The sequence below is a fragment of the Danio rerio genome, chromosome 8, assembly GCF_049306965.1.
Source record: "Danio rerio strain Tuebingen ecotype United States chromosome 8, GRCz12tu, whole genome shotgun sequence".
Taxonomy (NCBI): domain Eukaryota; kingdom Metazoa; phylum Chordata; class Actinopteri; order Cypriniformes; family Danionidae; genus Danio; species Danio rerio.
Genome location: NC_133183.1, coordinates 16,926,359 through 16,940,282, shown reverse-complemented (window position 1 = coordinate 16,940,282; position 13,924 = coordinate 16,926,359). Strand labels below are relative to the sequence as shown.

Sequence of the window (13,924 nt, the reverse complement as noted above, 5' to 3'; positions counted from 1 at the left end):
TATGAAAGGCAAAGTCCTCTAGATTACGCTTATTTTACCTAAATAAAACATGATCATGCCTTGATTTTTAATTATTTAATTAGGACGGTAAGGTCTGACTTTGCTTAGACAAAAAGTCTTGTCACTCAACAGAAATAATGTACAGTATAGAATATAATTTCATGCTGCAGTGGAAAAAGAATGAATATTGTGTCTGACTCCCATGATCTTGGATGACTGCATCCATACATCTCTGCAATGACTCAAATAATTTATTAATAAAGTCATCTGGAATGACAAAGTAAGCGTTCTTCCAGGACTCCCAGAGTTCATCAGGATCCTGTGTATTCATCTTTAATGCCTCCTTCTACATTTTACCCAAGACATGATCAATAATGTTCATGTCTGCTGACTGGTCTGGCCAATCCTGGAGCACCTTGACCTGTTTTGCATTCAGGAACTTTGATGTGGAGACTAAAGTATGAAATAGAGAACTATCCTGCTGAAGAATTTGCCCTCTCCTGTGATTTGTAATGTAATGGGCAGCACAAATGTCTTGATACCTCAGGCTGTTGATTTTGCCTTCCACTGTACAGATCTCTTGTTAATGAATGTAACACTAAACCATGATTTTTCCATCACCAAACTTGACTGATTTCTATGAGAATTTTGGATCCATGTGAGTTCCAATAGGTCTTCTGCAGTATATGTGATGATTGGGATGCAGTTCAACAGATAATTCATGATTCATCTGAAAAATTTACCTTCTGTTACTTTTACAGATGATCAGCTAGAAGTCAAGTTATTATTTGTTGCTCTTACAACTGGGATCGACAACAAAACTTTTGTCAGTAATATAATAATAATTTTAATATAATTAGTTAAAATGTTGTGTTCATTCATTTATTTTCCTTGGGCTTAGTCCTTTATTTATCAGGGGTTGCCACAGGGGAGCAGAATGAACCGTCAACTACACAACTACACATTTTATGCAGTTTATGCCTATCCAGCCACAAAGGCTACACTAAGGCCAATTTAGTTTATTTAATTCACCTATAGCGCATGTCTTTGGACTGTAGGGCAAACCAGAGCACCCCAAGGTAACCCACCTGAATATATGGAGAACATGCAAACTCCACACAGAAATGCCAACTGATGCAGTTCTAGACTTCTTTAAAGTGAATTGTGACCAGGACCGTCAAGAAAGATTTTTACTAGATTAGAACTTGGAATTGTTATATAGACTACTTTTATCACGTTTTTTTTTTTTTTTTTTTTTTTTGGCCTTTTCAGATTTTGATGTCACTGGACCCCATTCATTTTATTTATATATGAAGCAGAACAAACATTCTAACAATGGGGTATATGCACACAGACCTTTAATTTAATTAACTTATGGTTAATTTTCATCCCAAACAAAGTCGCTGCGTTTAAGATCTGATTTCTTTACAAAAACATTGATCTTCACAGCATGGCTCATAGAATATCAAGTAGGTATTAGACCAAACAAGAAGCACTGCATCAAATTATAATTTAGCTAATTCTTTAAAATATGAAAATGTATTTTTTCTCCAGTATTTTCAATGAAATTTCTGCTCTAGCCTGTGGCTAATGATGGCGCTTGTGGCTAACGACGGCGCCTGCGTTTAAACGGTCTTTCATCTCCTTTCACGCTTTAACAACCAAATAAATGCTGAAGTCTATTTAACGTATTATCTTTTAATTACATTACAACATCTGTGCTGTAAAAGGAACCTTAGTTAGAAAAATAGGTACATGAAGCTTTTACCAGAAGTTCATCGTTGGCTGAACGAGAGGCGACATGTGGAACACACAAAACAATCTACAGCAGCCTGACAGACACTCAGGAACAGCTTGATGCTGCCCAATGGCTGACCGTCAATATGGTTTGTCCTGGCCTTTAGGCAGCTGACTTGTGATCAACTCCTAAATAGAGAAAGCTTTGGAAATAAAGTATATACTTGATTAATACAATACAAATTGTATCAAAAATGCACAAAAACAGGACTAGGGTTAAGGTTGGGGTTGGAGTTAGATACACAAAAACGGACTAACCTTTTACTATTTGAGCTTGGCTGTCATTGACTGTACTCATAGGATGATGGAACATCAAAGACAGGAAAGGATATTGAAAAATCAGTAAGATTGAGGTCTCTCAGCAGACACGATATGATCTTTGGATTCATACGTATCTTGTTGCCCTCTATTTTCCGCCTGCGGCGACAGCATTTTCCAGCTTTTAGTGCTTTGGAACCACACAAGGGTGAATAATTGATGATAGAAAACTCTTTTTTGGTAAATGATACCAAGTGTGTTTACAAGCCAGACTAAAAAAAGAATAAGATAATGGTTTTCATGGTGAACAAAGAGACTTTAACATTCCTGAACATGCCAGAGTATTAACCAGAGGCAAATAAGTGTGTTTGATATAGGCATGATGTCAGCCAGCAGCCAGCTGTGCTTTCAGAAGCGAGAGAGAGACTACTGTGATTGACATTTTGGAGTGAGGTCATATGATGGCATGTCAGTCTAGAATAGAATGAGCACTTGAGAGAAAAGTGCATAATCAATGGGGAGTATAGAGAGAAAATAAAAGAGCAAAGCATTAATTAAGAACTCTTTGATGAGCATTTAGCATATTCATGACCTCTGGGGAGGAAGAGAAAGTTTAATTGTTTCGCATATGTAATCTAGAGCCACAGGGGAGCCTTTTCTGCAGTGCTGACAGCTGTCTCTCTGCCTCAATGGGTGCTGAAATGTTGAAAATTACACCAAGCCGAGCTCTCAGACACTATGTTAGCCTACAGCGGCCTTTTGACCTGAGAGCAGAAGTAGGGAAATCACTAACGTTTCAGATTCCTATTACACTGAGCAGCTTGTTTGTGCAACAGTTACAAATAACAGTGACATTTTACATTACAGTGCCCGCACTAGTTCACATACTGCATATTGCTGCTGTTATTATATTAAGCAATCTTTAAACTGCAACCATATGAGGTTTCATGTTTTATTACACTTTTATAAATTCCAAACACTTTTGGGTTTCACAAATATCTTTCAGAGAGAGAGAGAGAGAGAGAGATGATAGACTATAAAATAAAATGATGTTGCTAATTTATTAATCATGTTAGTTAATGCAGCATTACCAAAATTTGATATTATTGTAAAATGTTTCTATAATTGAAACACTCCAACTTTTTTCTTTCTGTTCAAAAAATGATGTAAAATGTAGAAAAATTATACTTAATTTATAAATCAAGCAGAGCACCAAAAATGTTCTTAAATTAAAGTTAAATCATGTAGCCATAATTGTAAACACATACAATTAAACGTATGAGTAATAACATCAGCAGGGCTTTTTTATTTTTTGATCATGATTGCTCTTGACTCAAGTTCATCCATCCTCAACAGTAACTATAATTAAAAAGCAATAATTTAGATAAAAGACTGTGGTAATCAATAAAGTGTCTCGTCATGATAAAATATGACCATAGCTAAGACCAATTACATTTTATACTCAATTTCATTAGCTTTTTAAATGCACAAGCATGCCCGAACTGATTGCCTTGTTATCTCAGTAAGCCCATATTCATTTATATATTGAAGGAAAGAGTTTAAGAAATAACTCAAGTCAAAATTTAAAATAATCATACAAAATCCAACAAAAAGTGCTCAGGGGTAGCTTAATTAATGTGTTGGTGCTATTTGAGTAAGGGATTCATCAGAATAAACAGCAAAAGTAAGTCCAAAGCACTTGAAACTGTGTCTACTTTTCGGCAAACACTTGGGTAATAGGGTAGCGGGGTAATCAGGGTCCCTGTTACCCTGATGAAGGCAAGTGTCTTTACACACATTTTTAAGGAATCGCCATGTGTTAATATTTTTGCCACATTTTTCGAGTGCCTTGGACTGACTTTTGCTGTTTAAAAATAATCACCATTTACTCTCTCTCATGCATGTCATTCCAAAACCGGCATGAAAAGATGCATTTCACAAGACATGAGCGTGAGAACATGTTGAACAGATCCCTCTAAATCACAATCACTTGTGTAACATGTATTGAAGGCAAGATTTATAATCATACATCTAAAACTGCCTCCCTCAGGGACCTGGAGGTTCTGCCCCCATTAAAATCTGATCCCTTGAAAAAAAAAAAAATCTGATGCGCACCAGCCTTTTCCACTCCTGTTCCTGTTTTTATTTTTAGCAAGGTCACAGTTGCCCTCCTAATATCACCAGTGTATGACTATAATGACTCAGAGCCTTCACTTCCCCCTGACATAGGAAGTCTAGATCTGCCATTTCAGAACAGCATGACTACTCCTCACACTCCAGGACATGTGAGACAAATTACTCTGAAACCAAAAGAAGATCATGACTAGTCGAGATGATAACTCAGTAACACTGATCTGTGGATTTTAATGTCTCCTAGCCATTATGTACACCACATAAAAACAGCAGCAGTGAATGGGGTCTCGTGTTTCAGGGCCCCAGGACAGCACACAGGTGCTCCAGGTGCGTAAATATACAGCTGAGGAATTCAGAGCTGGATTTCATAACACAAATGTACACGATCGAACCAATAAAAATCACCTGTGTGGGTGTAGTCATTAAGCAGCACACTGAAAAAAATGATGAATTAGATTTAGTTAATGTTTTTAAGATAAGTAGTTGCAAATAATTTATATGGGCTGAATTTAAACATTCATTCATTTTCTTTTCGGCTTAGTCCCTTTATTAATCCAGGGTCGCCACAGCGGAATGAACCGCCAACTTATCCAGCATGTTTTTACGCAGCAAATGCCCTTCTAGCCGCAACCCATTCCTGGGAAACGGAATTTATTCAAACTAATAAAATTTAGCAATGTTCAACTTAAATTGTCTGCAACCACTTACCTTAAAAAAATGAGTAAATCTGATGAACAGTGCTGTTTCAGTGCGGAACACTCAGATTGTGCTAAAAGTTACACACTGTAAATACAAATAAAAAAGGGACTTACAAGTTATTAACAATGATTAAGTGAATGTATTTTCCTATTGTTTAGGAACAAACAGTTCTAATGGCCCATTTCCACTGCGTACCTAACCGTACCGTACCACTTTTTCGGCATACTTTTGAAAGGTTACGGTGGAGCTTCATGCGCAGCTGAACACTGATTGGTAACATATATACGTCATGAGCTTGTGGGTATAACCAGAGTAAAAAAAAAGTAACTGCCATGTTTTAAATACACAGCCGAGACATTACATCACAATACTATTTGCATACAATAACAAGCCATGGATGACCCGAACCAAAACAGACCTTGTCGTTGTCTTGATGTACAGTCACCAAGCCAAGAAGAACAAAATCTGCCGTGTTCTGTTGTAGGCACGACACTGTGGCTCAGTGGTTAGCACTGTCACCTTACAGCAAGAAGGTCGCTGGTTCTTTTGGCATTTCTGTGTGGAGTTTGCATGTTCTCCCCTTGTTCGCATTGGTCTCCTCCAGGCGTTTCGTTTTCCCCCACAAGTCCAAAGACATGCAGTATAGGTGAATTGAATAAACTAAAATGGCCATATGAGTGTGTATGGATGTTTCCCAGTACTGGGTTGCGGCTGGAAGGGCATTCGCTGTGTAAAACATATGCTGGATAAGTTGGCGGTTCATTAAAGGGATTAAGCCAAAAAGAAAATAAATTAATGAATGAGTTTTAAAGCCACTTTTCTATGACGAATAATATAAATAATGCTATGATAGCTGTTTTAATGTGAAGATATGATTAAATTGCCTCTTATTACAGTTAATTCGTTTATTACAGAAATTGTTTGATAAAAAGTTGGAAATAAAAATTAGGAAATGTTTAAGGGCCAATAACATTACTAGATTTAAATGGTCTAGATGTTAAAACTAATATACTAAGGCTAACATCTAATCAACTTTTTAAATTTCTGGGAAGCTTTAAATTTAAAGTAGAACAGCATTAAAAGTGCGCAGTCATATGATAAGCTGACTCAGGATGCTGTTGGTCATGGACCGGTGGATTTAGGGGGTGGAGGTGACTGTGGTTTGCTAGTTTGTCAGGTTCAAACACCCCAGCAGCGCTTAAACCAGGGAGTTTCCGTGTCTTTCCACAGATGCACTCATGGCACAAAATGAACTCTTAGTCACACGCTTGAGGATAAATTAAGAATGTTAAATATGAATATGGTTTACTGACTACAAAGCTATTTAACAGTACTTCCAGGAAAACATATTTTCGTTCCAATGACAAAACTTTAGCAAATTTGAAGCAAACACAAGTCATTATTTCACAACATGCTGAACAGTTGTGACAAAAAAAATGTCTACATCTGACTAGTGTGTAACATCTAAAGTGTGTAGTGGCACAATATAATATAGTATAATTTATGAGCAATATCACACAAGTAGCAGTACGATGTGCCTGTATATCGACACTGGGGGGCAGCCAACTGCCTTGATGTCCCACCAGTGATGATATATAGCCACATTGCACTGCTACGGGTGTGATATTGCACATATACAACAGTTCGACGTCTCACTCTTTTGTAAGACAAACTACTTTCTTCCACTATTCATTCAGATCTGCAGCTTAAGTTGCTTGTTCGCAACATAACTTAAGAGTATTTAAATGATTCTCTAGCGTAATGTCTAAAGTGATGACAAAACAGGTTATTTTGCTGATATTTTAAGATTGTAAGGCCGAACGGCATGCAATGCCATCAGTCTACAGAGATTTCCCAGTATTTCTGTATTGCAATTGGGAGATCACAATAATTAACCAAGAAAAAGCTGAAGCAGCGCAATCACTACCCGATTACTGTTGTGTTTGCAATAAGGAAGAACTAGTCTGCAGTAATGAAAACAGGAGACACATTAGAAATAAACAGATAGCCAACCAAAAAGTAACTCAGGTTTATACAAAGAGTAGCCAACACAAAATACACACATTCCTAATATGGGAGTCCAATCTCACACTCAACACACTTCAATCACTTTAGTAAAAATACAGCACTACAACATACGAGAGAGAGAGATCAGCTTAGAAAGTCACTTACCTGCTTTACAATGATTTGATTAGTTGTAGATGCTGGTTTTTCCCTTCTCTAAGGGCTTATTATGCTGTCTCGATTGCCATCTTGTGAATGGCGCTGTATCTCTGAAATTATAAATATTTAAAATAGGCACTATCCTTATAAATAAACTGCATAGTTTATCTAAACAACTTCATTCTTGCCTAAAAAGCCTTAAAAGTACATTATGTTGTCCAACAGCTGCAATTTTTGCCAAACTGTAGTGAGTTTGTTCCTCTGCTGTCATTCTATTTGGGTGGAGTAATACAGAGGAGGCTGTAGGAGTTCTGATATTGCAGAATATCGCACTGCTATCAGCCAATCAGAGTTCTGGTATTGCAGAATATCACACTGCTATCAGCCAATCAGATTCAAGAACCAGACAGAACTGTTGTATAAAATAATAATATAATGTAATATATTCTGATATATCTTTCATGCAGTGTGGAATATTATAATCTATATCTTAATGATCTTCTGACTGATTGACCCTTGAGTTTACAAGCTCAGTATGGGATGTGTGTGATTATTTTTCTTAAAACTTTAAAAGTTCTGAACAAGCAGTGTTTGAAACTGAAGTTCCGGTTGATCTACAACAGACTGGGCCATCAGACCTATAAGAGCACAGTAAGCTTACAGATAAAAATTGAATCAAACTCTGAATAGATCAAATGAGAATCTTTAAAAAATCAGATTATGTCAAATGGAAATTATTACTCAATTGATGTGTTTGTTTGAGCTTGGATGCATGTAAACATATGTTAGCACTCTTCCAAGACCAAATTAAGACTTTTTAAAATTGCATAATAGAGCCATTTTAAGATCTAGCATTACATAATGTCATGCTAAATGTCTTTTCTGTGCGTTACTTCATCTAATGTAATATATTCATAACAGTTTGATTCACTTACATAATATCAGATATAAATAGACACAGTCTTCTGAGCATTTCTCTCTCTTTTTTAATAATGATAAAAAAATGCTTCATTTTCCAAAGTCAAATTTGAGTCACGTCTGCTGTTGCGTGTTCCTTTCAAACCCTGCAATTTATGGGAAAACACAGAAAACTGGAAACTCAGAACTAAATGCACAGTTACAGTACATATAGCAAGAAAAAAAAAGAAAAAAAGGAAAACATGTGGGGGTGAATGCTGATGAACTTTGAGGAACAAGTCTGAGTATGCAATAAGCTTCCCCCTCTTTTGGAAGAGAATGAGATCATGGCAGATCTTAAACAGAAGCGCTGTCAGGGGCCAAGATTGAGTTTCACTCATCACAAAAGGGACAAAAGAGGGTGACGGCAACACCAGCTCTGCTGCGTGCATGTGTGATCTGAATAACCCTAACAGCACTCTTTAATGGGGTCAACACACACGCACACACATACACACGCACTCATCTAGCGTCTGGGTCAGTGAACTTACACACCCACCATTTACTTTTGATTTGAAGAACCTTAATAAGCATATGAAAGTCACAGTCTTATGGACACATGGAGTGCTGATTTACTTTCAGCTGATGATATATTTTAAAGAAAAATGTAACTATAGCACAGATTTTATATTCACTTGTTGTTTTTTAAGGTACTTTGCATGATGACATAACTCAGATGCAAAAAAAGTCTAAGTGCCATCTGACATTTTCATCTCAATTTATCATTTGTTTTTCAGACTTGTGTGTAGTTTCAGTAGTTTTACTCTTATGGTAAAAAAAGGTTAGTTTCGTGCCTTTGAAATAACTGAACATAAATATGCGAGGCTCAGAAAAATGGAACTTTTAGAGGAAAATTTCAGACAGCACAGAGGTTTTTGCATCTTAATTCTTTTTATTTCTAATCAAGCATAACAATTAGGGATGTCCAGATACGATCATGTGATCGGGGCAGATCACACGGTTTCAGACTCAAATGGAATCGGATGTTACCTCCTGACCAGGACTCATATATTCTTATTATTTTTGAACACATCTATAGTTAAGCGGTTGCACAGAGTTAGACCTCTTTCTTGACTTCACACAGAAACAGCAACGTGTGCAGCATGACATCACATTGTTGCAAAGAAACTATTGGTTAAACGCCGGCAAAGTAGAACATGAAAGCAGCTTGAAGGGGAAGGCGGTCTGTCTGCGATATGAAGGTATAAAAAGTTGATGACAACAACATTGCCATAGCAAACTGTTAGATATGTAAACTTGCGATTGCCTGCCAGGTATTTTCACTTGAGGTGCTCTTTGTTTTTATATACTGTTGCACTTAAGTCTAAAAGTGAAGAATTGATGTTATTTATTACTTGATTGTTCAAGGTACCTCACAGAAGTGCTCTGTTTGTTAACATAGTTGTTAAATGTTAAAATAAGGTGAACTAATTAAAAAATAAGGAACATCCTGAATCTGTTTCTTCACTCTTTATTCTTTTTTTTATGTATTATTGATATTGATTATGTATCGGATCAGGTTTCAGTATCGGCAGATACTCAAAATCAAATGACTCCGACTCAAGGGAAAAAAAATCCTGATCAGGACATCCCTAATAACAATTCTATAAATGTATCTATAAAAGATACACTATAAAAAATAAATCCGTGAAGCTGTGGTTGCCAGTATTTCAACGTTAAAAATAGGGTTCAACCCGTTAAAGTAATATCTAATTTTTTAAAGTAAACTACCATAATTCATTAATTTATAGAGGTAATATGTCTGAATTACCAACATCTACACATTTTTTGTTATACAGGCACGTTAACACAGCCATACGCAGGTGTTGATGACAAAGTTACATAATGAACCAATAGTCATTACAAACAACTTTTCCTACAAGCAGAAAAATGTATCAGTGTATAGAAGGTGCTCAGTGTCATTCACATAGCTACTAAACACCAGTATGGTCACACGCATTAAATTAAAGTCATTAAATAAACATTGTTTATCAACATTAGATGTCACATAAATCTGTAATGTACATTAATAATGGGAAAACAACTAAAAAGATCCATAGTGTCAACAAAAATAAGTGCACCCCGGATCACCCATTGTACTCTGTGTTTCAGCTGCTGCCGTCAGGACGTCATTTTAGAGTTCTTATTTGCAGGAAAAACAGAATTAGAAATTATTTTATAATGGTGGCCATAAGGTCATTAAATGAGTCCAGCGGGGAGGGAGATGCATCTAAAAAAATGATGTATTGTATGTTTTGTGATAATATTTTGGTAATGTGTTCATGGAACTTCGCCTGTATTATGGCACCTTGCTGCAATTTTAGCTTCCCTAAACGAGATAATAAAGTTGGGTCTGAGTCTAAACTATTCTAAAAGTACCTAACTGTCATTATTATAATAATGTTATAGATCTTGTTGTTTTTGTAGATCGATTTATAGAATTGTTATGCTTGATTATAAAGAGTTCATTATGAGCATGGGCTTGATAGAAAGTGTATTATTGTGGCATACAAGATTGGGAGTTGAATGATTAAGTAAATAATGGCAGTATTTATTTTCTACTCTCTTTGAAAACACAACAGAAATAGCGATGCCTTCAAGTTTAGCTCATCCATAAGTCCATAAAATCTGTCTCCACTTTCACTCCATCAATTAGCGGTCTCTGTGCGGCTGAGGAATGCTGAAGTAAACATACGTTTGCAGACAACAAGAGAAGATCTTATCTGCTTCTCTTGTGGTCAGACTGAACGGAGTTCCCTCTCATTGAGAGAGATGTCTCTATTTTCTGTTTCTCTGTTGCTGCCAGGAGACAGGGAAATAAAACAACAATGCCATCCAGTTCACCTGTGCCACAGGGCACTTGGCATCAGGTTTTGCATGAATGCTGTTGATACCACCTAAAGGAATGCCAGAATAAATAAGACCAACTTACATTTCACTGTTGCCAATAATAGGTATAAATACAGTTTTTTATTTTTTTGTAATATATAAATATCTTCCTGTTAGGGAAACAAACAGCAATTGTTACCTTGTTGCATTAAAGAGCTATTTCTTTTGCCTTATTTAACCCATTAAATGAGCATTGTGGGCAAAAATAAATGTTTATAGCTCTGTAAAATTTCAGAGACCATTTCAAAGGTATTACTGGTTCTCTGGATTGTTTGTTTTCAGTAAAGTGTTTAATTGTGTTTACAAACTATCAGGCTGGAGAACACTTAGCACACCTTACAAAAACTCTTTCCACACCTATCACTGCATACCATAAAGATGTAGCAGGCACTGCACGTTAACAAAATCCCTACTTAAAACAATATTGCCTACAATAGTTTTCCACCAACAGTCAAACTATGTGCACACCTTTTTGACTGTGCACTTGTCTATCTGTGCCTACATGTGTTTTTCTTAACGCATTTATTGTCAATACGTATTAATGTCAACATTGCGAATAGTGTATTGTTTTGTTTTTTTGAGTATGTTGGTATATTTTGTACTATCTGGAGCCAGAACCTAAGCTTTTCACTCATCATAGTACGCATGTTGCTGATAGTGTGACAATAAAAGTGATTTGAATTGATTTTATAACTACTGACAACAGTTCTTTAAAAATCTCAAATACAAATGGTATAACTTCAAGCATTTAACTGCAGAAAATGCCGGTAGGTCAATATAAAATATTATTTTCAGATATAATATGTTTGCAAAATAGACAGTATTGTATTGACATATTGAAATTTTTTGCTCTGAAAGCGATGGTCAGTTATTTTGTTCTATAGCGGTGTGTAGGGGTGATTCTAACATTACAGCTACATTAATCTCCTAGATGAATTTATTCTCCTAGAAACTTGTATTATTTTTAAAAAACAACAGAATAGTTTTGATTAGAAATACAAATTATCAAGTTATAGCTAAAATAATGTAAAGAAAATAATAATGCTACTGAGAAAAGTAAAGAAATACATTTTGCGTCTGTTCCTATGTTCATTCTGGTCAACTCTGTTATAAAATAAAAAAGCCAAAACAATGGCAAAAAGCATATGGCTTGCCCCAAGTGATGTCACTTCCTCTGGTGGGAAACCCTGGAAGGTATTGAGGCATGTCATTATTGTTCTCTTATTCATTTGGAGATTAATTTGGATGTTTAGGAAACATCAATAGTAATTACTTGTCAATGCTGCTAATGTGATATTTCAGTGAATTTCTCATTCAGTGTTTAATTACAATAACATGATGAAATTACATAAAATTCTGTTTTAGACATGCCATGTGAGCACAAAATGGTGGAACATTTCAACTCTGTTATTGGTTTAAAAAGTTTATCAACAAGTTAAACAACAGTTAGTACACTGCAAAAAACAAATTAAAAATTGACTCAACTTTACATTGTAAGGCTTCTTTCTGAGTTGAGTAAAACTCAAAGGCTTTGCAGCAATTTGCCATATTTTAATCTGAGTCAATGTTTTTTTTTCTTGTTTTTTATTGTTTCCTATCACATTTAAGCATTTTGCTTTATTTTACATTAATAATGATTCAGTTTACTGTTTTACTGTAAATTACTCATTTGGTGTGCACTATTCTAGTTTAAGGACAATGCATTAAAATACTGTACCCACACTTCTGAAATGGAAGTCTGGTTCAGCAATGTATCTTTTCACAAATTTTTTTTTTTTTTCATTTAAATTGTCAGTGTATGTCCAGTCAGCAGAATGTATGATGTATACATGGTCAAGAAATGATTCACTTCTGTATACACATCAACTATATACAGTTGAAGTCAAAATTATTAGCCCCCCTGAATTATTAGCATGCCTGTTTATTTTTTTCCCTAATTTCTGTTTAACGGAGAGAAGATTTATTCAACACATTTCTAAACATAATAGTTTTAATAACTTAAAAATTGAAAGATTTAACTAGGTTAATTAGGTTAACTAGGCAGGTTAGGGCAAGTTATTGTACTGTATAACCATGGTTTGTTTTGTAGAAGGTCGAAAAAAATTAGCCTAAGGAGCAAATAATTTTGTCCTTAAAATGTTTTTTTAAACAATTTTAAAAGCTGATTTTATTCTAGCTTAAATAAAACAAATCAGACTTTCTCCAGAAGAAAAAATATTATTAGACACACTGTGAAAATTTTCTTGCTCTGTTAAGCATCATATGGAAAATATTTAAAAAAGAAAAAAATGTCAAAGGGGGGCTAATAATTCTGACTTTAACTCTATATCACATATAAGTATGAATGAAGCCTTTTATGCTGTTCTTACAGAGCTGAGGATGATGGCGGAAGGGAGGTTTTCCAGTTTGCCCAGAAATATGCACGTTGGACGTCAGTGTCCGCTTGCATCCTCCATGGATCTGCTGAGCTCACGGCCGGAGCTCTCCGAGATGCCAGTCAGTGGATACCAAGGCATCTCCATCCACGGCACACTGCCTCGCAAGAAGAAGACCACCACTGGTTCCCCTGTAAAGCAATGGGAGGTGAATGGAAATGTAGGATCTTTAGCAGCGCCATACCCAGGCCGACATCGCCTGCCACCGTCACCGCTGATACACAACATCATCGAAGAACACCAGACTTTCTGCTCAGACCGGAAACAATCAAGGTAAACAATATAGTACATCGCCTTTCCAACATTGTAAAAAAAAATGCAGGATTCCACACAATTCATTTATACTGTCCCAACACAAACCCATTAAGTGAACTATTAACAATTGAGTGAATTGAACATTTAAGACAATTAAGTTGTCTCAAGATAAAAGAGCTCAAGATAAAAAAATACACATTCTTTTGTAAGCAGCAGCGGTCACTCCTTTCATTGAACAGATTATTAAAAGGCCTAAATTAACCATGTGCACGTGATCATCCTTTCATTATCAAACACGGTATGTTTCACCTGCTTTCTTTCGCTTACAGTTATTTTTG

The 13,924-nt window shown here is 35.8% G+C and overlaps 1 protein-coding gene across 6 annotated transcripts in view; it reads left to right on the top strand.

The window, feature by feature from the left end:
- Positions 1-13,924, top strand: part of bcar3 (BCAR3 adaptor protein, NSP family member) — a 146,677-nt gene that overhangs the window by 54,708 nt on the left and 78,045 nt on the right. For 5 of the 6 annotated variants that reach the window (XM_068223007.2, XM_005166886.6, XM_021478295.3 and 2 more), the window contains one exon: positions 13,268-13,604. In XM_068223007.2, coding sequence (XP_068079108.1) covers positions 13,268-13,604 — 337 coding nt within the window. Of the gene's footprint in view, positions 1-13,267; positions 13,605-13,924 lie in introns of those variants that run through there. The other variant, NM_001113620.1, reaches the window with a different exon arrangement.